Below are 26,501 nucleotides of genomic sequence, written 5' to 3'. Positions count from 1 at the left end.
AATTAAAGCAATAAAACACACTGTACAAAATAATTAACTGAATGTACAGAACTATATAGATTTCCCCACACAGAATGTAGGAGAAACAAATGCTTCTATACATTATCCAATTGTTGAGCACAGTATTTTCTATTGATTTTAACAACTTCCTATTTGCTGACTATTACCTAAGCTTTAGTGAAGGCAGCAGTTAAACACAGAAATCTTTCCTGCTAACCAATCCTATTAGGAAATTGCTGAAAAAACAGAACAGATCCTTCCTTCTTTAATCAAGCCCAGGGGTACAAAAGGCCTCAGTTAACCCCTGCATCCAGATTTTTTTGCAGATTTGGTTGATCAACTGTTGGTTGCTGGCTCAAGAGCTGAATGGAAAGGACTCTTTAAACAGGTAACCAGAGCATCTGACCACTTTTTACACAACTGACAGTATCGTATTGACAACCAAAAGATATCTTTTATGGTGTTTCTTCTCTGAGACAGTCTTTAAGCAATAGGATTTAGTGTCTGATTTCCCAGTTGCCGTTGGACATATTAAACAACAGCTGATAAGAGGTATGAGCTCTGTACAAAACAATTTCTGGGTTGTCCTGCTTGAATTTTGCCTAAACTGATGTCCTAGAAAATTTTGCAAATGCTGAATCCACACATCGGCAAAAGGAACTCTACCTTTTTCTTGATAATTTTTCGTTGCGTGCCCCATTTCATGTCTTCCCAGCACTCCTGGGAGCTCCAATCTTCCAGCTGAGTGTCATTTTGTGACAGCTTCATGGGGTCTTTTCCATTTCTGTGAATGTAGTTTGCTTTGGAATGGAAAAGGGGATTATTAACGCACATTTCTTCTGTTGAGGTTGGATCTTGTAAGAATTCAGTTCCTAAAGCAGGTTGGACTTGGGTGAAAATTGAGGAGGGAGTTTCTAAAGTGCATGTGGGTATTCCAGGCAGGGAGGCTGCTCTTTCTGTGGTTCACTCACTTGGGCATTTCCACTGGGCATTTCCTGGGCATTTCCACTGGAAATATTTTGTTAGGCTGTCCATACTAAAACCAAGGTATTGTCGGGATTTTTGTTATTTAAATGACAGAGAAATAAATGGAAGTGATCCCAATGTCATTATAGATTTGGGTTGCAGATGCAGTACAGTTTTGTCTTTCAGATTTCCATTCCATCTCCTCTAGAGTTTTTTCTGCTCTTGACCCTTGTGTTGTGGTAATGCAGTCTGAGTTCCAAGGTGGTTGCATTGGATAAACCAGTTCCTGTATATTTTCTATGTTAATTGAAGCAACAGAACACTCCAAACTTTGACGTAGTGACAAGCACTTAAGTAATTCATCCGCAGCAGTATTCTGCTTTTATTCATTTTCTCTGATGGTCCTCAACTGTGACCATACCAGGCCAATGTATTTTTCTTGATTAATTGACACAATCTGCACTTTACTCTGCCAGGAAAAGAAGTGAAAGCTCTCAGATATTCAGCAGAGTTCACTGGTTGCATAGGAAGTAGGGGAGGAAAACTAGTTGTAAGCTCTGTCATAAAGGCATTATAGTCTTTAGTGTTCCAAGTTCCTTATAAATAATGAAATTGTAAGTACACATGAAATAGGTTTTGCCTACTGTAATATTTATATACAAATTAAAGACCTTCCAAAACGCGTTGTTCATTTAGTCAAAAATTTCTAATGAAGAAGGGAAGTAGATTTTTGGCTTTGCCAGCAAAACAGGAGAATAAACCCATTTCAACAATGATGATAGTGAGCATAACAAGCTGGGGTGTGTGATGAACAGAAAGAGATTTAAAATTGGATATCAAAGGAAGTAGAAGACCGACAACTTTTCCATCTTCATCATATTACATCAAACCTAGCAGAGTGAAAGCTATCATTAGAATAAATAAAAGAAACTGAAACAGAAGTTCAAAGCACTATAAATGATAAATTTCGTGTGGTATGAAGATGACCATCACTGTGCTCAGTAAGAGAGTTCCCATCACCCGTCTGCCCAAATCCACCCAAATTAATGTGAAATTCTGCTATTGTCTGATCTATTCTCTCATTTCAACCATGAGAGAGAGAACAAAAGTGAAAGGAAGTAACTGCAGAAAGCAGCAAATGTTTTGCAGAAGCATTTAAACGGGACAAAGCTGAAGAGGGAGCTTCATACCACCCCCATATGATTGTTTCAGCAGTAGTTACATTGGCTCCTTGCTGCTCAAGTTGTCATCAATAAATGTTGATTTGTTTTCTCCTAATAACAGTAAGCAGTTCCTACTCAAAATCAATTTCAACTTTGTTGGCAAGACACTGCACATTTGTCTTCACCGTGACTGAGCTGCATAAAGGAACAATTGAATTGAAAATTAAATGAACAATAATTGAAAATAAAAAGTGCCTTTTTAAAGGAAAATTAGTGCTATGCTGAATTTCCAGAAATGTTATGTTGGTGGGATGGGGTTTGCCTTAAAAAAGGTAGGGTTGGGCTAATAACTTAATTGTCTAAATATGTGCACATTAATGTACATAATTAAAAATGGACTTTAACTTCAAAAGGATAAAAAGGCTCTTCAGCAACTTCCTAGGGTTTTAGTTCTGGCAAAAGCAACAGAGTTTCTGCAGTAATTATACATCCAACACATTTGGATATGCTAATTGGATCTAAGTTCTAATTAGTTTCTTTGTGTGACTAAGAATGACAATCACTGAATTAATTTGATGCAGCTTTGTTCTGGTCTTAGTTCTGTTTTCACTATTTTTGATAGGCAAATGTAGCCCATGAAATGCTCTGCTCTAGAGGATGTCGGTGGTTTGCCGCGTACGAAGCGCAGCGCGCGTACATTTACTGCATCTCTCTGTACCATTATAGGCCATGCACTCCAGCATTTAGGTTATTCAACTCAGAGTGTTGCAGGGCTTTGCCAGGGGAATGGTGAGGGCCTGGAATGTGTCAGTATTCCATCCATGACTAGAGAGCAGCTGGATAGACTGTGGAGGACCAGAAGAAGCAGAGAGGGCTGCTGTGATCTCTTGCTGGTCTTTGTGATCAGATGGGAACAAAAAGTGGGGAAACCAAACAGGGATAATTTGTGCTTTTATTTAGAAGCAGTCATAGGAAAGATGAGCAATTTCAAGAGATTCATAGGACACCACCTGGTTTCGTTTCTCCTCGTATCCTGTCGCTGCTTTCAGTTTCTCTGTGGTTTGGATCTAGTGGATCCTTGATTCAGTCATTACTTATGATTACAAGTGGGCTCAGCATTACCCTCCCTCATTCCCTGTCTAGAGGGTAACCTTGACTTCAGAAGGGCAAGAATTAGCTGTGAGTACTCCTGAAAGCAGCAGAGAGAAGTGATGACATTGTTTTAAGGCCATCTTCCTCTGGGAAACCTAGAATCATGGGATCATTTAGATTGGAAAAGGCCTGTGAGACCATTAAGACAAACCTAATTCTACATCATTGCAAAAAGTTTTTATTTTTTACTATTTGAGACATTCATTTCTTAAGGAGACATCTTCAATGAATTGATATGAATATATGGAAATTTAAAAACTTAGGAGTTGCTTTAGTCTAAGAGATGTGATGAAGAAAGCAAATATTTCAGATTACCCACTTCTAAAATTGTTAACTATGTTTACTTAAAGTTTGTTATTTGTCTTTTGTTTCACTTTGAAGGCTCTATGGAACACATATACAAAGCCTTTTCACATGAAGTGCTGAAAATAATGATTTCTGTAAATTCCTGTTCAAGCACAGTCAGCAAAGCTCCCTTTTTACAAACCCTTTCAGATGGTTTCAGGCAACCTGCCATTTCTATGACTCTGTGTGAAATTACAGTAATATTTTCCATGTTTTTACAGTTTATGTTTCTCTCGGATTATGGTGCTGAATTCTCCAAGAGAATAGTTTTAGCAGAGGCCACTGGACCCAACAATTCCCTACTGATGTTAGTCTCTGTTTATCAGAGGAAGCAAGGCCTTTTGTTCCTTTAAATAGGAGTCAGAAGATGAGCATCCCTGGAAAGGTTTCATTCACAGTCCATGCAGAAGGTGATTTAGAGCAAGAGCTGGTAGCTGCAGGTGCCTGTCTGTCCCTTTGGCTGTGTAATGATTTCACACAGACAGTTGGTTTACCTGCCGTAATTGAGACTCTGCTCCAAAGTCCTCTTAAGTCAGTCATTGTCCTTCTGTGGGTTTTGGATTTAGCACTGGTAATTGGGCAGGACAGCTGAGTGTGGTAATGAATTTCAAAAATGAAACTAGTTGTCTTGGTGTGTGGTGCTAAGGGATGTGTGGTTGATTGATTTGTTTCTCTATTCTTAAAAAATAGCATCTACCATCCTACAAAAACCCAAGCAAGGTACATTTTCAGAGAAGCTGAATTGCAAGTCAGTATCTACTACACCCAGATTGAAAGGCAGGTAATTCTAAACACATTCCTGGGCAAAAGCTTCACCCACAGAAGCTGAAGAAATACAATAGCACCAATGCAAAGAAAGGCATAGATTCTTCTTTTTTCTGCACTGTCCTTTGCAGTACCCTCTCCATACTGTGAAGTGCCTATCCAGTGGTCCTTTCCTCAATCATCTTTAAATGTGATTTTTAAACTGGCTTAAAATCACTGCTGTTTCATTACCAATTAGTAGTATAAGCTTTAATTAAAGCTGGTGTAATTCCTTTTGTCAGAGTTCCGCTAGGAAAGATGGGCTGGAGCAAAGAGCGTGCTAAAATGATGGTAGCTATTATTTCTCCAGTTAGTGTATTAATGAAAGTAAAGTAGAAATACTGCTACAGGTACAGTACTTTTTGTATGTCTTTCACTAATATTGATATCCTCACTGACCTCTTTTAAAGCAACTCATATAACCCCAAATCCTGGATGCTGTCATCCATTGCACGCTGGTATTTAAAATCAAAACCTGGTATCCTTAATTGCTTCATTTTCAATTTCAAGATGAATCTGTGCACAAGCCATCCCCTGAGTTTCCATCCCATTGAGTCCAGAAGGTATTCTATTTAATACATTCCTGCTTAAAGACACCTAGCTGGAATGACTAGCAAAGTTTTATGAGCAATAAGGAAATGATTTTTGTTTTCTCTTTTAGCTTGGCTGCTGGAATCCTGTAACTGGTCTGAACGGGTCACTAACAGACAGAAAGCTGGAGAACAACATGCGAGGAGTAGTTCTGCGTGTGGTGACTGTGCTGGTAAGCAGATGCTCATCCTTCTGCACTGGCAGGAATGCATTTTCTTCCTTTTGCATTTGTTTATTAAGTGCACCATTTTACCAAGAAAGTAGTTGGTGTTAGAAGCTCTGATTTAAGCTGGTCACAAAAAACCCAGAAAGATGATAATTTTCCACAAAATAAAATTGTTTATCAGTACAGCACTTTTCAGACTGAATCAAACACATTAGAACCTGTTTCTTGCACAGGCACATTCTAAATTAGGTAACACAAGCATGTGAGCTGATAAAGGGCAACTTCAAGCACCCTGTTAGCTAAAGCTACCTAGCTGAAGCTCTAAATGATTCAATTCCAATCACCTTGGCAAATTGTGTGCAGTCTAAGACAAATTGTCACACTCAGAAAATGTTCAAGGTCAGCTTAGGTCAAGTAATGTTAGTTTGGTAAAACATCCACTGTCCTATCCTGGCTTTTTGTCAGCCAGGTTCTTCCCCTGTGTGCACATCTTACATTAAGAAAAATTCTTGGTTTAAAGCTGAACAGACAATGTCTGCCAGAATAGGAATTCGTGTTATGAGGCCAGTGTATTCCCTGCCATAAACCTGCCTTGAGGAGAAGTTTTTAAGAGTGGTAAAAAAATAAGGAAATACAGAAAAAGAGAATAATATGAGACATATAGCCCTCTTTGGACCAATGCCCAAAGACAAAGTTGATCCAGGGCTGCAGAACTGTCAAGGTTAGATTGAGCTATTTCTCTCTTGCTGCTCTCTTACTTGTGTTTGAGTTCAGTGTCTAAAGGCCCAGCACTTTTTTACAAACAGCAAGACGAGGAGTTTGCAGGGTTTGCATTGCTGACAGTGCATGATAAAGGGTTGGGGTGGAAAGTGGAATCACCAGAGCATGTCAGTGCCACAGACAGAGCAGTTCCGTACCCCTCCAATTATTTTATGGGTATTTAGACACCTTTACCCGTCAGGGTGAACATTCTGTTCCAGCTCTTCGTGCATTAGAGGACTTCCTGTGGTAGTATCTACAAGACAAAACAAACCAAACAACCAAAAAAACCCCACAAACCTACAAAAGAACCCAAAGCCAAACTCAACAACAGCAAAAGCCAGCGAAGGAAGAATGAATGCACTAAAAAAGAAAAGAGTAACAGAGAAGGGGAAGATTATACTTTAATTGCATGTTCATCACAATAGCATCATGGTGGCAGGGGCTGGTCTCTGTTTTGCCTGATGCTCCTATTAATTAGTTCAGTATAATTACCTGTAGACAAAAATGATCTCTGGATTTTACCTAGAAAAATAAATAGTTCTTCCCTCTCTCCCCACTGTTCCTGCTTTATGCCCAGTTATCTTTGTTACCTTTACAGAGAGCTTCTTTTTTCACGTTATTATAGCATGGATATATATCATCTTGCAAAGATACACAAAAATAATGACCTGTGCTGGTAGGATTCTACAGTAATTATAAAAGCAAAGACAGAAATTTAAAGTTCAACATAGCACAGGGAATTTCAGTCTCCTCACTAGTGTTTTATCTTCTGGGTGGATCAATATTGGAGATTGGTATTTAACCTGTGTGATGAAAATGGTGTGATTCTTACCTTGGATGTGAGAGCAGGAGGGATTTCACCAATTAACTTTGTTTTAGTGGTGATCTTTACTGCATTTTCTCTTGCATCTCTCCCTGTTCTTCAATTAAGTCAATACATTTCTGTTAAAAGTAAAGAATCTATGTAGACTGAATTGTTAGTTATTCTGCCATTTTCTAACAGAATGGACTTGATCAAGGGAAACAAGTGCTAAAATTAAACAGTAGTACCTTTGAATATTAACAGGTTTTTTTTAATTGAGAGTTGAGAAGCTTACATTTATTTGTAAAGTGGCTTTGTTAAAAGTTCAGATCTCTCATGCCTTTTTAGATAGCACTCCTTCTCCTCTTTCATTTTGTTATGCCTTTAGGTTGAAAAAGACTTTTTTTTTTTTTAATTGCAGCAGAATTTGAGAGGATAGCAAATTGCAACACCTGGGTTTATATTGTGTTATACTAATGAAATTAAACCTGGAGTCTGAAAATCATAAATGATTGTGATTTATTTCCTCAGTGTGTCAAAAAGTAAATGCTGAGCAATTCCCATCATCCACATCCATCAACTAATTCCTTTCCCTAAGTAAATGTAATAATTATGAGCTATGTATCTGCAGACCTTAACCAAAATCTCTTTGTGAGTATGGCAGAATACAGTATAGCCCCAAAATGGAAATCATCTGGTTTCACTTGGCAGAGGATCCTGGCTCTTCTGCAGTACATGTGAATGCTCTCCTTTGCATAAATAGCAATAAGAAATATTTCTTTGTGGTTTATTCTGAGGAGAGCTATGATCATGTTTGTCTACAAATAATTCAATGTTTTAATCTGAGTTGGATTAGTACCACACTTTCTACACTTTTAGAAAAGGCTTTTTTTGTCTGACTTAAATATCAGATACCTTTGTCTTGGACTGCTTCCACACATGAAGCTGAAGTCTGAACTTTGTGTTTGACAAGTTGCTCTTAAGTTCAAGTCACTTGCTGGTGAATTTCTGAAATGTATTCTGAGTTTCTGCAATGTAGCTCCATCAAAGGTCAGCACAGCTGTTCCAAACAAATTCAGAGTGTCTTGAATGAACAATTGGCCAAGAACAAATTTAGCTATATATCCATTTTGGCTGTCTCAATTTATTCTCTTTTTCAGTTGTTCAGTTTTATTAAAAAAGACCTAAAATGCAGCAAATATTCTCATTATATCATTGTATTAGCCACAGCAATTACTGAATTATTCATATGAATATTAAGATATTGGAAATGGAATGAGATTTGGTCCATTTGAGAATGAATAGGCTAGCAGGTACTTGTAAAATTGTATTTTCTTTAAAAGTGTCTGTTGTTCAAAAAAGGAAAAAGTTTGAATTTCTCAGTTTTAAAGCATAAAAGCCTTGACTGAAAAGTACAGAGCCTTCCTGAAAATGCATAAGGTATAATATCCTAATGGTGCAAAAAAATACTTGTGGCTCTACATGAAAATTCAAAACAGCTCCCAAACAGGAATGTATTTTCATATCTGGAGGGTTCTGAGAAGGCAGGCAGGATAAAGGAGAGACAGATAACAGCGAGCCATGCTGAATTCTGCTTTGCCATACATCCCTGTACACAGTATCTCAAGAGTTCTTACCCAGGTTACCTGCACAGGGCTGCAGGCTGGTCACCCTTGGCTGCAGGTGGGCACTGTGGGATGTGATGTAGTGAAAGGACTGGCAAAAGGGTAGATAAGCATAGAAAAAATAATTAAGAAACATCATTTGTACCATGGAAAATGTTATCATATGTGGACTAGTTTAATTCCCAGTGGTTGGTATTTAATTCATGAGCATTTGTTGCCCAGATTAGAAAAGAAAGAAATTTGAAAGCAGACAATGTCTTTAGGGACATTGAGCTGGCAGGAGGTCTGCATCTTCAGTCCCTTTTTCTATTGAATTTACCACTCAGAGATGAAACATAAGATATGAAGCTAAGGCCTGATTTTAAAAGCTGAAACTGTCTGTGGGATTTGAATTCCAATACTGGCTTAAAGGAAGTTTAAAAAAAAGTTCTTTCCGAAGCTGGAGTAACTTTCAGAGTGACTGGGGAAAGGACAGGCACAAGGAAGATGAAATAAGACAGTTTAAGCATATGCAGAGGAACAAACAGTTACAAGTGATAAAGCATTAAAAATGTCAGGGAAAAAACATCAGTGAATGACTGTACAATACAGATCAGCCTCAGGAAAGATTATGTGCAGGATACCTCATTAAATATTGAATAAATATTTTATAATAGTGTGCAATAATCTCATAGATAATGCTTCCTATACTTTCTCCCAATATTTTTGGTGATCACTTTTCTCTTGCCGTCCTGATCCCATTCCCCCATTTTCATATCTGAATGCTGTGGACTTCTGTAAAGTCTCTTCATTCCATCAGGCAGCTCTATCTCTGCCCTATTGCCCACAATCTTTTAAGAAAATTAATTTCCATTGAGACATGTATTTTACTGTGTATACATGTATATATGTGTGTGTGTATATATATCTGCATATGTGTATATATGTGTGTATATATATATGTGTTGGTATACTGGACTGCAGTAGTACCCAAAATAGTAACAATTCAAATCATTATTACAAAACCAGAAACTAATATTCTTTGACAGAGGCAGAGGCAGAACCTGTCTTCATATTCCTCTTGCAACCACCACACCTGTACAAGGGCCAAGTTTAAATTGCTACTGACTGCTTTTTTAATACTGTTTTATGTCCCTTTGAGCTACCTAGCTTGTATTAAAACAGGTCATAAACCTTACAGTTATTCACTACTGGGATCATTCATTTGACAAGCTTTAATCTCACAGCCTGCTGGGAAACCCATCACCTTTTTTTTTCCTTTTTTTTTCCAATTATTGTTATTTTCAACCTGTTTTTCTGAAGTAGCAGGTACTATATACTAGATAAGGTGGTTATCTAACAATTCAAATGTTTGGGATCTGGCTGGGGCCACAGCTTGACAGCAAGGTAGGTGCAGTACCGAGCCTGGTAGGACCAGCTTAACTCATCTCTCTGTCAAGGGCTGCCTCTCAGGGCTCCCTGGCTTTACCTCCTCGCTGACCCTTACCCATCCGCTCTGTGGGCACATTTGCATTCCAGAGCAATTCACACAGTTCACAGAAACTTGACTTTGAAACAGAAAGAGGCTTTTACTCTGGCTGTAATTATCCTTCCATACTGCACAAGGTAGAAAAGGAGGTGAGCTGCGTAGCTCCTTGTGAGCAGGAGCCCCTGCAAGGCGGCTGGAGGGAGTGCAGTGTAGCTGCCAGCAGGTTAATGTACCCATACCACACTTGTGCTAATTCAGGTGTCTGAACTATCTGCATTAAAGCCACCATTGTACTCTTTAGATACGCTCTGAAGCACTCCAATCAATTGCAATCTCAATCCATATTCCTGTCATATGGTTCAGAAAGAGCTGTTACCTGCATTAAGTTATTGTGGATTAAAATCAATACACAAAGCTTGGCAGCATTCTAATAGACCATTGCCATAGATCCCTTGGAAAGGAGTTTTGTTCTCATTGCTGAGAAATGGGGGGAGACGGGCTAACATTCTTTGTTCATTTCTTGTAAATAGGACTAAACTAAAAATCATAATAAGTCTGGAAATTACCATTTCACTCAGGGGGGAAAAATACTCTTTAAAGTACTGTAACTAAAAAAACAAATTTCATGTCTAATTGAAGATGACAATAAACTGATCAAAAAAGTGACAGACTACACACATGGATACGAATAGGCCAAATGTAAAATCCACTTAATATTGTACTCAGTTTCTGGGATGTGAATGAGTTTTTTGCTATAGAAAAGGTGACTTTTGTATTAGTACAACTGACTTTCTAATCAATCCGTTTGAAAAGCACAGGATCAGAGAATGGTGGCTTTCAGTGCCAATACAGTTACACAGCCCATTGGCACAATATTTAGTTATGCAAGATCTTGTAGATTATTCTTATTAAGGGGTGGGGGCTGTGTTATGCTTTGAAGCAATTTTATTACTGTTGATAGTGGGAGAATTTCTGTAATGAAAGAATGAAATGTTTCAATTAAATTTTGGTCATTGATTCTAGCATAAACTAATGTACAGTTTTGTTCGATTAAAATAACAAGCTGCTGTGCTGTTCCTACCAAAATAAAATCCCCAAAACAGCAATCAATAAAGCAGTTGAGGAAATTAAGTATTTGGGACTGCATATTTCACCAAAATCTTTTGGGGAAGGAAATGCAAAATACCTAACCTATAAAAGGGGGCCATTAATTATTTTTTCTGTCAAGGAAAAAGCAATTTTGCCTAGCAACAAGACAATAGCATCTTGTACTTGAAAATATTTTGGTTCTAGGTTATCAGAGTTAGTGTTTCTTGTTGGTTATAATGGCCATGCTTGGTCATCCAGCAGCCATTGGAAGGAAGTTGAGAAATCTAGTAATAAGTGTGAATTTCAGTTTGGGGAGCATTTTCTTAACATTTTCAGGGGAATGGGAGTTTTTAAAGTGTCACAGTGAATATTTGCTTCATGAGATTGCCAAGGCTCAGCCCTATGGGAATCATTTAATGTGCCTGTCCACTGTTTCTAGAGTCAGTGTCAAGCACACATTGACAGTCTTCATCACAGCTGAGCTTCATTTCTCACTTTCTTTTTTTCTTTTCTTTCTTTTTCTCTCACTACTTTCAGTGAGAAAGAGGGAAAGTTTAATTAATGCTGAGTCCTATTGAACGGAGTGTCGCTATGCAAGTATTATATTTCAGTGTGCTCAGAAATTTTTGATGAGTAGACACAGAGGTCATTTTCATATGCTTTATGAATTCTAACCACCCATATAATTACCTTATTTCAAAACTCTCTTCACAGAATCGTTTAGATTGGAAAAGACCTTTAAGATCATCAAGTCCAGCCATTAACCCAGCTCTGCCAAGCCCGCCACTAAACCATGTCCCAAAGTGCCACATCAACACATCTCTAGCATCTACTAATGTCTCCAGGGATGGTGACTGCACCCTGGGCAGCCTGCTCCAAAGCTTGACAACCCTTTCAGTGAAGAGACTTTTTTCCTGATATCCAAAATAATTCGCTCCTGGCACAACTTGAGGCCATTTCCTCTTGTCCTATGCTTTGTTTCCTGCGCCAATTACCACCTTGCCATAACCTCCCTTCCTGTACTCCTAGAGAGAAATTATGTCCCCCTGGGCCTCCTCTTCTCCAGGCTAAACCCCTCCAGCTCCCATAGAGCTCCAATTTATGTTGTAAATCCCTGTAGTGATTAGCTTCTCTAACCTCCAAACCATTTTTTTACCCAATATTTTCAGTATAATACCCTGGCTAGGAAGTTTCTCTCCAATGTAAGGGGGAAAGAGGATTTAGCTAAACAGGAAAATAATCCAAAGCTTTCTGTTTTGCTTTTGCTTTTTCATTTGTAGAGTACATCCTATCTTTTTTGCATTTTTATATTTAGAACAAGCAAAAGACCTTCACAAATAAGTGCAGCAATGTATCATAGCTCCATATAATTTCTATCCTGAAATAAGTCTCAAAGCCACAGAATACACACTTTTAATGGGAGAGAAAATCTATGTTATTGCCCAGTGATCTCCTAATGAGGTGGTGGGAACAGGTAAAATTATGAACAGCTGAGCTAAGATCACTACTTCCTTGCAAACAGCCCACTGAACACAACTTTTTCTTCCTCTCATGTGTTTAATTAGAGTGCTGTGTTTAAGATCTGAATGAAACTTTTCTGTTCTTTCAATCATGTTTTCTGTAATTTGTCCAAAAAGAGACCTTCTTTACAAAAATACTGGATCTTTAAAACTCGATTTTCATTCAGGAACTAAAAGATTACTATCAAAGCTTGGAATTGAAAGTCACAATTCTACTGACTAAAAGTCATCCCAAATAGAGACCCTGGGTTTAGGGAACTGAACTTTTGAAAAACAATCATTCTCTTGTTCTCCCTCCCTCCAATCATTCTCTTGTTCTCCCTTCTGCCTCCTCTAAGGCTGGAATTTATTGCTTGACTTTATCATCCACATCTGTAGCACAGCTACAAACAGATGTTTCTCTTTGATTGTCTAATTAATTAACACAACCAAGTTAAACTCAGCCTAATTGTCCTTTTCTGCTATTTAGCTTGAGTATTGCTCCTTCTGTTTCCAAGCGTGAAGGTTTTCTGTGCCCAACAGCTTTTCTCTCCTTTCCTATTTTTAACTTTATTAGGGGGTATAGTAAAGAATGTAAAAAAGATTACTGTAAACCAGATATTTTATCCAAATTATTGGTGTGTCTGAGAATTTAATCAGAGTAAATAAGAACGGTATTTTGTACTTTTAAGTCTCAGATTGTTGAAGTATTTAGCAAATTGAGTGTTGTGACTTGTTTGCTACTCCAGACCTCCCTGGTTTTGCAGGCTGTAGAGTCTGCTATTGCCCCATAGAGGCTCCCAAGTCCCCTGGAGAGGTGTCTCCAAGAGGAGGAAAAGGAGAAGCAGGAGCAGCAGCCTTCCTTGGATCGCTTCACTGTATTCTGCAACAATTTAGGTTTGAAGGGACCCTTGGGTGGCAGCTGTGTGGAGCAGGGTAAATGTCAGAGCAGGTTGTTGGAACGCTGTCCAGGGGAGTTTTGAGCATCTCCAAGGCTGACAATTGTATGGATTCTCTGATAAAGACCTTCTTATATAGTCTGAATTAACACTTGCTTTTCAGCAAGTGTTAAATTCAGGATTTTCCTGCATTTATTGGGGTCAAATGGAACCTTCATCATCCGGGCGAATTTTCCCACCTCCAAAATCATCGGTTAGCTCACCAGATTTTCACACCTACTTTCTGCAAGCTCATCACTGTCCTTGTTGTTTTGCTATGTTTATTTCCTTTCTTCAAGTTCAACTTTCTCAAGCATGGAGACGATAATTTTAAGATCCATGTTGTAGGGATGTATGCGCCTTTCCATAGCTCCCATGACACCCTCCCAGTGCAAAAAAAAAGAAAATAACAACTGGCATAGTTCAAGCTGCAGCATTTATGAGGGGAAAAATATTAAGACAGATATTTTTGTCCTTTTTCAATGCACTCTCAGAAATGTAAGCAATTGCACAAAAAAACATCATGGCAGCAGATTGGTTTTGTTTAGTTTGGAATGTGATTAAAGGGTTTGCTTGTCCAGACTTCAACAAAAATTGCAAAATGTTAGTTGCTTTGCATGAAGCTGATTGACTATTTATATTTCATTACATATATATAGGACACTGGACTTTGGGGTTTTTTGTAAATCTCTCAACAGAAAACAGTATTACATTGCTTAATATAGGACTATTAAGTACTAATAAGGATATTAGCTGTGACAAACTCCATTTTAAACAGCATATTAAATCACTACAATGAGCAACTGGATAGAAAATCAGTTTATGAGGAACTGTTTTCTAAATAATTTAGTGATAAAAATTAATCCTTTCTAATATGAAAATTATCAACTTCTAAAACGTCCTTTGTACACATAAATATTTATAATTTTGTGTGTAGTGTGTTTAGATTGATGAACTACCATTTTTATTTGTTGCAGAAACATTTCTTCCCTGTAATTTTGAGTCTATATTTTGGAATTTATCATTCAGGTGATCAGCAAACCTGAATTCACATTTGTGCTCTCATTTAAGAGAGGCTTTCATCGACTTAGTCTCAATTTCTTCAATGTTCTTGGTATCTAGGCACTTGAAAACTACTTTAAAAATTCCTTTTACTTTCTCTCCTCCATTTTTAGTCAATTTCACTAGTCTTGGATAGTAGGGAAGAAAGAAATTCTATCTGACAAATGGAAATAATAACTTGAGACAGTCTATCCTTAACTTTTTTTTTTTTCTTCATCAGGGGTGGGATTGTTTGGTTCATTTTCTATTTGGTTTGGGTTTGGGGTTGGGTTTTTTCCTGGATTTCCTGGAGTCAGAAAAGAGCATCCTGCCAGTGCAGTCTGGTTACATCCTTTCTTCTTTGGCAGCATCCTCAGCATGTGGCTGTCCTTGACAATATTTGCTCAAGCATTTACAAAAGATGCTTTCTTATTTCAATGACATCCTGCCTGCAATTCAGTGACACCTGTTCATATAGAAGGACATTCCAGAGAGCTAAAAATATTAGTGAGGTATAGGATTAGTGAAAAAAATTGGTAAAAATACTCTGGCTTCAAAGTAATTTAGAGATATAAGTAGTAGAATAATAAAGAAATATTTTAAACGCCAACAACAATGCCACTGTATGTAGAATTAAAGTTTGGGCCACAAACACTGCAAAAAATTCTGTTTTCTTCTATCTGCTTGTCAGTTTTGAAAACCAGAGCAAAGTGGTCAGGGAGTGGTTTCAGGGGTTTGTCCTGGCCAAGCCGTGACAAGTCAGAACTAACTTTTTTACACCTCAGAATAGATTTTTCTGTTAACCTCATACAAAATTACAGCACTGTGTAATGAATTAAAAGAAAAACACATAGCCTATTTTAAAAACTACTTATGTGTTACAGCACCTTAATGCTTTTGGGGATGATTTAATGTTTTACTGTACTTAGATCAGACAGATGTTTTCAGAGAAAATATATATTTGCCATAGATAGATTTCACTTAGGCTTTATTCTTTATAAAAATAAAGAACAAGCCTAAGTGAAATCCATCTATGGCAAATATATATTTTTTGTCTTTAGAATTATGATCTGGTTTTTTATATCTCTTTTGAAAAAAAAAGTGCAGGGGAATGTCTAGAAATTAATTATGCAACAGGAAGAAGAGCAGAGCAGGGGCAATTGAATAACAAAATAGAGAAAACTATTGCAAGTCTTTGGAAAAGTAAGAAAAGCATGTTGTTGGAAATCTGACCTTTCAGTATCAGCTTTTGGTATCTATTTCTATCCTTTATGACAGTTATCTTTTAGATGAGTATTCACCAATCATTCTCCTAGACAGCCTTTAGTCCTATAATTGATTGTCCCTAAACTAATCAAATGGAGTTTCTTTGCATAGAACTATTTAAAGTTAACTGGCTGATATTCAGGTTACAGTAGAAGGACAAGAGCAAGACATGTTTCAGTTTTGCCATGTTTTTCTTTCCTGACAACATTTTCCTTGTGGCTGCTTTAGGTACAGTGTTGGCCCAGCTAGTGGAAAATGGCAGTGCTGTAAATTCCTCCATATTTATGGCCAGACATGGAGTGTATGTCTGTCCTGCTGACCATAAGTGTGGTCAGCAAGCACTTGGTTTAAATGTTACAGCAGAAAATCTACTTCTGCAATATGTAGTAGAAAATAAAATATCTCTGTTGAAAGGAATCCTAAACAAAATAGTATATTGTAGAATGTAGGGGGCACTGCTAACAAGGTACTTTAGGAAAGTTTTGTATAAGTAATATTTTAATAGTTCCTTCTTTAGTTTAAAAAAACCCAGTGCCCCAACACGACATATGATTGCTTTATTAACAGATTCCTCCTTTGTTGGTTTTTTTTTTGGTGTTTGTTTGTTTGTTTGTTTAGGAAGAGCCCTTTGTCATGGTGTCTGAAAATGTTCTGGGAAAACCAAAGAAGTATCAGGGCTTCTCAATAGACGTGTTGGAAGCCTTGGCCACTTACCTCGGCTTTAAATATGAAATTTATGTAGCCCCGGATCACAAGTATGGGAGTCCCCAGGACGATGGGTCATGGAACGGCCTGATAGGAGAACTGGTGTTTAAGGTAAGGGCATTAATCATTTACTAAGTAATAATGTGTGATAAAGTTAAGAAGTATGTGTTACATTCTGTTTGCATCAGCCTTTTTTACCTTTTTTACGGGTAATTGATAAGACTTTGATTATTGCTCTTTGCCAGCGCTTGGGTAGTGTGCACTGGACAGCACCGAAAAAGCTGGGAATTATACTTGTTAGCAACTGTTTAAGAAGCAGGGCAATCTCCCTTTTTTTCAACCAAAGTGAAATCTCAGTCTAGTCAAATAATGGGATGCACAGCACCCTAATTAGTTTGGCAAGTCCTGACACAAATGAGTTGAAGAGGCTGTTCAAAAGAGGAAAAATTAATGTTGCAGTAATTAGTGATACATTACATTAATAATGTATAGCACTTAGAAAAATGTTGGTGTGATGAATACATGTTGTATATAATCAACAGAAAATGTTTTATTGATATATAATAACAACACATTATGTAGATGTTTGGATCAAGCGTAATATATTATCTATTCTGTAATTAATAAACCATTTAGTCTACTTAATTTGACATTAATTGTTCAATATTATAAATAAATTGAACCTAATGCATATGCAATGTTTTCCTTTTTTCTTTTTGCCCACTCCTTGCATCTTATCTGTTTGGAGTTTCTCCCATTGAGAGAGAAAAGACTAGGCAGATTTTATTCTGCTGGTGCCTCATTTGTCCTGTGAATATACATATTTTCTTTGCTTTTAATTAACATGTGGGGGTAGCTTTTACAGCTGTAGAGTCCTACATTTGTTGTGCTTCCTTAAATAACTGCAGTAGATATTCATGTAAATACCTTAGACATTGGCTATAGAAGTGTTTTTCCAAATGTGCAGGTGGAATTTAATTCATAAGCACAGCTAAGAGCAAGGAGCACTGTGGTAAGGTACAGGACTTAGGTTGTTCAATAAAGGAAGAGAAAGTAATATTTTTGGAAAAAAAAAAGAAAATATTATCCTCCATGGGTTAAAAATTACTGATAGATTTAACCTATTCTGCCTTCCTGAGCAGCAGGAAGCCTTTTGGAAATGGAAAAACCCAGCTACTCATTCTGCACCCATATCACCTTTCATACACATACACTGTAGTAATAAACTTTCTTTCCCATCTCCCTATGTCCTTATGAAGCTGGAATTGTGTATCCACAATTGGTAAGCTGGACACAGCTGGAAAAGTAGATTTTCTAAACCTTGACAACTAAAAATCTGTCATCTGATTTTAAGACATAACAACACAATGGCCCACTGATTTATTTTGAACCTTTCTTTCTGCCTCTAGATCTGATATTATGCTACTGCTCTCTACAGTACTCATCAGACCACTGCATAACACAGACTGGAGGGATCTTAGTTCTAGATGGTCTGGAAATGGAAGTGGGCCTGGAATGTTTTTTATTTATTTGTAATGGATGATTGCTAAGGCAGAACTCCTAACAACCCAAATGGCTCCAAGGAAAAGCACATGTGGCTTTCTTGTTCCCTTGGCAGGCAGGGATTCAAAGGAATAGCCCACTGAAGGTGGTAACCCCCCAGATCTGTAAATCCATGTCTCAAGTGCAACAGATTTACCAGCCTGCCATGATTTTGCTGTAAATGAGTCTTCCTGGATATGAAATCTTGCTGTACATCAACAGTGCATGAAGGGTTAATGGAACTGCATTTGGAATTCAAAGCCCATGTTTTCCCTATACTGTGGCAGTGTATAATTTTTCACCTTCCTTACCCTTACATAATTAATTAGCAGTAAAGGTTCGCTGTGTTCTTCTCTCCCTCTCTCTGTCCCTCTTAAGGCAAAAGAACCTCTGGGCCAGCAGCCAGTGTCTACCTACCCCTCACCAAGTGCAAGCTGCTCCTGAAAGGCTGCTTGCTTATTTACTGTGAGCTAAGTTCTGCCCCCACAACTCACCTTTCCATCCTCTTGGCAACTTCATAAGGGGAAGTAAAGGAGCAGAGAACAGTTTTAAATTAAAGGCCTAACCTGTTTGAGACACAGCATTTCCTTGTTTTCCCAACCAAGTTGTACATGATAGTCTGGCCAACAAGTGGAGGAATTCCAGAAACAGTGGGAGTACTCTTTGCCTGCTAGTGTATCAGCCAGGGATGAGTTCTGCAAGAGACAAGTCTCACTCAAGGGTGATGGAAAATAGCTGCCTTCTCTTTTTGAGTGCACAGAATCATACCAGGCCATTTGGCTTGGAAAAGACCTTTAAGATCATCAAGTCCAACTGCTACCCAGCACTGCCAAGTCAGTCAGTAAATCAGGTCCCAAAGTGCCACGTCTGCTTGTCCTTTCAGTACCTCCAGGGAGGGTGACTCAGCCACTTCTCTGGGCTGCCTGTTCCAATGCTTGGCCATCTCTTCAGTCAATGAAATTTTTCTAGCATTTCCTGGCACAACTGGAGGCCATTTCCTCTTGTCCTATTTCTTGTTGCTGGGGAGATCAATCCCCACCTCATTACAGCCTCTTTCCAGGTAGTTGTAGAGATGATCTCATTGAGAAAAAGGTGTCTTTGGCCACTCCAGAAGACGTGCCATGTGAAATAGCAGTCACTGTAGCAACCACATGATTGCTGTGCTCAAGATCAACATTCCCTGCTTACGCTAACCATCTTCAGCATGCAGCAGTCTCTGGTGCAGGTCCTGGTATCAGGGAGAGCAGTCTCAGGCTGATCCTGTTAGCAGCAGCCCTGCTGGAGTTGGATGGCAGGGCAGGAGCCCAGCTGTGCCAAGTACATGCCCTGGGCCAACAGCTGGCTTCACAGGCATGACATTGTGCCACTGTTCCAGCTTTGAAGACCTGGTTTCTGTTGGCTGCTAAAATAGGAGCTGGAATCAGCAGAACATAGTAAGTGATCTTTAATTTGAATTTGGAAGCAAATTCAAGCCTCCTCTCCTTTGATTGTCAAGACTTATGTTAGGGACACAATTGGTCCCTGCACCTTTTCTAGTCAAAATACTCTGAATGTAACCCTGCTATACAAAGGTTTCTGTTTGCTAAACACCTGGACCGAGTGGTCTTCAGAGAATAAATGGTCTTTGAGAGAAGCACGTGGTGCTCTTGTCCCTCTCCTGTCAAGTGACCAGGGCTCTCACTGCATCTTGTAGAGCTTCATCTCACAAACAGGATTAGTTCAGAGAGCAGCAGCCCTCTGTGGAGAGGCTAAAACCATCTCAAGGGAGCAGTGCTTTACCACAAATCTTTCTCTTACTGTTAATTGTCTGTCTTCTCGCAGTGATCCCTTTTGTTGCCCTCTATCCAGATGGCCCGAGGGATAAGCCTGTGTGACAGGCAAGAGAAGTGGCTAATGCCACTTCTGGGAGAGCACACTAGGCTCTCCAGCATGACTCTGGGCTTTCTGCTGGTATTCACATCCATCAACCACTGCTATTCACATCTTGCCATGCTGCCTTGATTGTGAGCATTTTTTTCCAGTGAGGAGCCATGGGGAAGCAAATAGCCTAGGGAAAGCAGCCTGATTCCACTCAGGTCCATCAGGAAAGGAAAAACACATGCTTAGTCATTTCTAAGAGAAACTGCAAATCTTTTTCTATTGCACCTTCTTAAGGAGGGGTAGTATAAGAATGGAGAAACCATACAGGAAGGGCAAAGTGAGACAAGAAAAAATAATAGCTGATTAAAAGGAGAATTATTTGGATCTATGTGTGTTAGCTGGAGTAAAAATGTTTCTCTGACTGGTTTTAATAACTGCATGATGTGGGACTGTGTTTTATCACTTCTAGCCTTTGTTGAAACTTGATTTAACATTGAAAATGGATGAAATGAAGGCACTCGCAGAACTGGTTTAGAATAGATGAATTTTTTCCCCTGTTCTTGTTGAGGAACCACAGGAAGATTGCTTTCCATGTGTATGAGATGTGCTTGCTGCAGCCGTAGCTTAGGGACATTTCAGGGATTTCTAGGCTTTGCTGATAAGCTGGTTCTGTGACACCAGGAGCAGTGCTATCAGACCCTTTAGGTCATTTCTTTTGGATTTTCTCATTCTGGTTATGTTGCTCTACAATGTCCTCAGGAGAACTGCTGCTAAGGAAGATAAATATAAATTTCTATGCAGGTCACACAGAGCAAAATAATGCCCTCTGCTGTTTTTTCAATCTGTTTCAGGAGTCACAGTTTCATTCACGAGAATCGTGTAAGACATATGATGGTTTTTTGATTTTGGCACTGCAAAAACTCAGTGAGTGGAGAGCTATACATGTTTATAATTCAAATTGGCAGCTTTATATCTAAATATTGACATAATTGCATGCGTTTGCCTTTCTATCTCAAAAGCACGAAGAACCTTTACTTCTTCAAACTGATGTCTAATGTGATCCAATCTGACATGTTAATGACAAGCTTTTAATTTTTTTCATCTTCCAATTTTGAAACAAGATGACAGAATCTATATGTAATCAAGGATGCTCACTACCAGTAAATCAAATATCAAGTGAAGCTTAAGCTTGGTTTTCTGCTAAAAGTGGGGTTTTCTGGGAAACTGGTGTTTATGATCCAATTTAGTGAGTAAAGAATATGTTTACATATTTCAGTGTAGCTTTTTTCTTTTTTTTAAATTTTTTTTGAAACAGCTAAACACCAGAGTGCTAAAAAAGTCAGGATCTACCTCTCTCCTTTCTGTTTTTCATTCTACTACCTCTCAAGAAATAAAGACATATAGAATCCCAGAATGGCTTAAAGATCATCTTGTTCCAGCCCCACTGCCATGGGCAGGACAACTTTCACTAGATTAGGCTGCTCAGAGCCCTTCCTTCAACACTTCCATGGATGAGGCATCCACAGCACATCTGGGCAACCTGTTTCAGTGTCTCACCACCTTCAGAGTAAAGAATTTCTTTCTAATATCTAATCTAAACCTACTCCCTTTCAGTTTGAAGACATTTCCTCCAGACCATTATAAAAAGTCTCTCTCCATCTTTCTTGTAGGCTCCCTTCAGGTACTGGAAGGCTGCAATTAGGTCAACTCGAAGTCTTAATTATATATGTAGCATATGAAGTAGTAAGACATAATTATATCACAATTGTTGCTGCAGTAGAACAAAGGAAATGCAGCATTTCCATTAGCACAATGTTGTTCCACTGTCATAATTGGTTGATAAGTGGAGTGGAACCATAATTCCGGAGAATGGGGAGGGACTGCTTCCCAGAGATGCAGATTAGAAGGAATATTTCCATAGATGCTATGGTGTCTCGTTTTTTTCTTTAATTCTCTTCAATGTATTTAATGGGGGAAAAAAAAGTGTTTTGCTGTAAAAAGGGGGAAAAGGCAGAAAAGAATTCTATTAGTCATACAGTCAACTATTATTTGGTTAAAGTATCTTTATTGGTGTATGTTGCTTTTCAGTAGAGAATCTTTTAGCGTCTTACAGATTGCAATTTGAATGAGAAACTCAATGATCTAGTATGGTAGAGAAGTATTTTAGTAATATACTGATAATTAGTAACCCAGCTAACCTAATAAGCAGCAGCTGGGTCTAGGAGGTTCTTTTTTCCCACCCCTAAATTTCTAGTTTGCTTTTGATACACATTCAGGGGAAAAGGCCCACATCTATGCTATTCATTAAATGCAATCATAATTTCCTGTTTGACAACTACAGGACTTTTGTATTTGTAAATTTTTTTTAAACATATTTATGTTCACAGTTGGGGAAGACAATTCAAATGCTGGCTGGTTTGCATCTTGCTCATTGGAGCAAGGGCTTGACTGTCAGCAGGTGCTGTGAATCACTTGAGTCACTCGTTGAGCAGAAGGTTTGTAGTGAGAGGATAGGGAGACTCGGATAACCTGAACGTTTCCATGGATAATTCTAATTACTGAGCTTGCTGCTGCCCGTGGGCAAAGGGCAGTTGAATCATGGCTCTCACAAAAATGTTAGGAAGGGACCTGAAGTGGATTCATGAAGCCGTGCTTTCAGCGGTGCTCATCAGCACAGCTTCACTTATGACACCGGAGAACTTAACACACAAATTAAAGCTGAAGCTCTAATTCATAGCTTTTAAGAAAAATCAATATTTTCAAACCCTTTTTTTGTCTAAATCGTCGGGCTTCCAGCAAGGCTCTGCCACTTTCTCAAGCCAGTGAATAATCAATATAAACGAACATCATTTAAACTGAAGTCTTAAGAGCACTGGGATTAGGAGTGTGTGTGTGCCATGGGCTGCGGAGTTCTTTGCACGTCATATTAAAAGAGCCCAGTTGATTTACAAAATTTTCTAGTCAGTTTCAGCTGCCATGCCTTCCCACTCAATATTTCAAATCACAGATCTAAGGAACTAGGAATCTCTGCCTTCTTTGGGCAAGAAGAAAGACATTCAAGAGAGTTAATAAAATTTGACTCAGTTCTTTCAATTTTTTGTGCTCTCCTCACCCCCTTCCAAAGGATCATACACTTCTTTAGGCAGAACAAAAATGGATTAAATCAAGGTAGTACAAGTTTAAATATTTTAAGTATACTCTTTTGTCATACTAAAATATCTAGAATTCACAGTCATATTGCTCAGTATTGGGGCTTTTTAAAATGGTATTCACATGCCTGCTTTAAATAACCTTTCTTGTTTTCAGTGAAGCTCTAATTGTACCTGTAAAAAGTACAGTAGCACCTGCTGTACTTGTGCCTGGTGTCCCTGGAGACCTAATACATAGTGTGAAATACAATGATTAGATCAAGAAATGTTACTCATCCTCTTTTCATGTGAAATGTGTTCTTTAAATTACAAAAAAAAAAAAGAAAGGAAATGGCACAAAGCAAGTCCAGGCTAGCTGCAGGACAGATTGGCGTTGCTGGAGGAATTGCTTGTCAGTAGGATACAGAGGAATTAATCGTAAAGGAACTGCGCGCAAATCTGCCCTTCTGCACTTTAGACTCCGTAGATAAAATTGATGTTTTATGGAATTTCAGGTGCTCCTAGGGTAGTAGCCCTTTTTCATGATCATCAAATCATGAAAATATTTTATAAATTTGGCTCTATCAGGCAACTAATTTCCTATGATTGGATCTGCTATGCACGAAATCTGACTTTTGCCACAATGGCAGCGACGGCTTTAATAACCCAGGTTGACAAAAATCACCAAACATAGATTTCCTCCAGGTATTACCTGTGTTTGCAGTATTTTGATTTCTTGAAAAACAACAAGGAGAGCTGATGTGCCAGAGTCCACCCAGTGAGTTTTGCTTGCAGAAACTAAGATGCGTGGTTGACCTACCCTGCTCAAGCCTCAGTCACATCTGTGCTCACATATATGATGCTGAAGACCTCCGTCTTGGTATGCGATTCTCTCTAGGCTTAGCTGCTCTAAATCACAGAGGAGCAAAGTTTTTCTTTTTTTGCAGCTCCTGCTTATCCATGTTGTTTTTTTCTCCTCCCCCCAGAGAGCTGACATCGGGATCTCTGCCCTCACCATCACCCCCGACAGGGAGAACGTGGTGGACTTCACCACGCGCTACATGGACTACTCGGTGGGCGTGCTGCTGCGCAAGGCGGAGAAGACAGTGGACATGTTTGCCTGCCTGGCCCCCTTTGACCTCTCCCTGTGGGCCTGCATCGCTGGCACGGTGCTCTTAGTGGGGCTCCTGGTCTACCTCTTGAACTGGCTCAACCCCCCGCGCCTTCAGATGGGATCCATGACGTCCACAACTCTCTACAACTCCATGTGGTTTGTCTATGGATCCTTTGTGCAGCAAGGTAAGAGACAGAGGGAGGCTCTGCCTCTGAGAGAAAACCTACCTATCCTCCCCATTGCTGTAGAGACCTTCCTCTCCCCTGCCTCCCTCCCACAGCCCACAGGGAACTGGGAGCCCTGGAAAGCCTTGTGCTCAAAGATTTCCTAGATATTTAGCTGCCCTATGTGGAACCCTGAGAATTTCAGAGCACTACATGCTAGCTTGTGATTTGTTATTTTGTTATTACAGAAAGGTGGATTTTCTCTGAGTAAAAAAAAAAAGTATATTGCTCATCAGTTGCTGGAGAATTATTCAACATTAAAACTGTTCTTACCCAGTCAGACAGAGAATTCCAGGATTTGGATTTTGAACTAAGTTTAGACGAGTCAGCAGTGCTAAATGATCGTACTGTGTCTGATATTCTTTCCTCCCTCTTCTGATTTATTTCAAATTTCCTATCTAATGTTTAGGTTCAGGTGTCTCTGGCCATCCTGATTGCTTTCCCAATCCCATCTAGTATCTGGTGTAGCCCAGGCTGGTCCCAATTCTGCTTAGATTCCCAAGTCCTCCACAGTGTACCCCTTCTGGCAGGGTTTTAACCATGCATCCTGAAGACATCAGGGATTGCAGATTTGGTTGGTTATATGCTGCTTAGAATTCTGGTCTGCAAGTTAGAGTTCTAAAGCAAAGTGGAACAAGAAAACACACCTTAATATAAGAGCAAAAGGGGGTTTAGCCTCAACAACAAAACAGGATGAACACCTTCTTGCTTATCCATGTAAGTGTTCCTCAGTCACTGCTGGCACTGCAGGTACATCTGTTTTAATTTCACAGAGCATCTGCTCTACAAAGAGCCATGGCCACTGCAGCCCCAAACTTGTAGACAGTTCTTTGTATTTTAACCTGAATGTGGGTGGAACACTGTAGGTAAAGGTGTCATATTTACGTAAAAACGGCAACGTGTGATTTAGCATTACATTATTTTATTTGTTTTCAAAACAATCAGATGATATCCATAAAAGCTAAAGTTATCCATGAAAATCAAGTCTGAAACTCCTAGAATGGAAAAAAAAGCTAAAACAATGTCACTATCTAAAAAAAAAGAAAAGCTTAAGCTGAGACTTTCCACGAGAGGGGTAATTTTAAACACATAAGCATAGAGATGTTACTTTTAAAACTATCATTTGCATTGAGCAGTCATGGTCAGCTGAGGAGAGCTGAAGAGATAGTTTCAGGGGTTTTGTGATTTTTTTTTTAAATGAATAAAACCTAAGACTTCAGAGTAGCTGAGAAATATGGAAGTTTTTTGAATGTATATGGGTGGGTTTATAAAGCTCTCTTTCTGTCCAAAATATCCCCAGTGTAATGTTATAGCAAATCCAGCTGTGAGAGAGCAGTTGGTCTGTTACAGAATGAGACTCATTACATCAGCCTTCCTGTTAGGTTAGAACTTGAGAATTAGTTTCTTTACTGCATGAATGTGAGCCATTCCACATGGGTTTATCAGCCTGAGCATCCCTGCTGTACTCCCAACAGGAGCCCCTAAAAGCTTTCTAGGAGACTGCCCAGCTAAGGTTCAGAGGAGGCACAACTGGTTTAACTCACCTCGGTCTGAACAATTGTCCCCTGAGTTGTTTTGCCTCCTGGTCATCCAAGGAAGTCTGTATTTCATGAAATTTCCTAATTTATAGGTCCAGAGTAGTAGTCCACAAGGGAGCACTTGGATAGATGCTCAGTTAGCTTAAAAAGAAAAGGATTTTTTTGACCAGTCAATGAAAATGAGTGCTTAAGAAGGGCTTAGAGAGAAACTTTAAGTTCAGCATGAAATTGAGGAAGAAGTTAGATGTAAAGAAGGGGGGAACAGGTTGCAGCAATACCAGAATTCAGTAGGGGAAAAAAAAAAAGGGAGGAAAAGAAAAGGAATTTATTTGAGCAGTTCTGCATCCACTGCCTGTGGTAAGAGGTGTCACACATGAGGTGCAACTCAGTAAATCCTGCTGGTGGTACAGAGCATCTGGGGGCACCAAAACTGCTGTGCAACGTCAGAAAAAGAAATTCACAAAAGTGGGAAGGTGGGAGGAATTACTTACAGAGAGAGACACCTTACCACTCTACGATGTGGATTTTCAACACAACTCTATAGAATTCTCTAGAATAAAGTAAAATTTTCACTTGGCTCCTACTGAGTGAGGGAGAGCAACAGACATGTATCTATAGTTTTGCTCTCCTTCAAACAACAAGCAGAACTCTCCTGAATTATCTAGAAGGAAAAATGAAACACATTGGAAATAATTTATACCAAAATACATTTA

General features: G+C 38.8%; 1 protein-coding gene across 2 annotated transcripts in view; it reads left to right on the top strand.

Annotated features, from left to right (window-relative positions):
- GRID2 (glutamate ionotropic receptor delta type subunit 2) overlaps positions 1 to 26,501 on the top strand; it is a gene marked incomplete at its 5' end in the record, with an annotated part of 671,475 nt that overhangs the window by 526,236 nt on the left and 118,738 nt on the right. For both annotated transcript variants that reach the window (XM_084203835.1, XM_084203834.1), the window contains 3 exons: positions 5,092 to 5,193; positions 16,296 to 16,493; positions 23,899 to 24,211. In XM_084203835.1, coding sequence (XP_084059961.1) covers positions 5,092 to 5,193; positions 16,296 to 16,493; positions 23,899 to 24,211 — 613 coding nt within the window. The remainder of the gene's footprint in view (positions 1 to 5,091; positions 5,194 to 16,295; positions 16,494 to 23,898; positions 24,212 to 26,501) is intronic.

Source organism: Fringilla coelebs, assembly GCF_963513975.1.
Source record: "Fringilla coelebs genome assembly, chromosome: 4".
NCBI classification, from domain to species: domain Eukaryota; kingdom Metazoa; phylum Chordata; class Aves; order Passeriformes; family Fringillidae; genus Fringilla; species Fringilla coelebs.
Note: the sequence above shows the minus strand (reverse complement) of the source record. Positions and strands in the feature narration are given on the sequence as shown.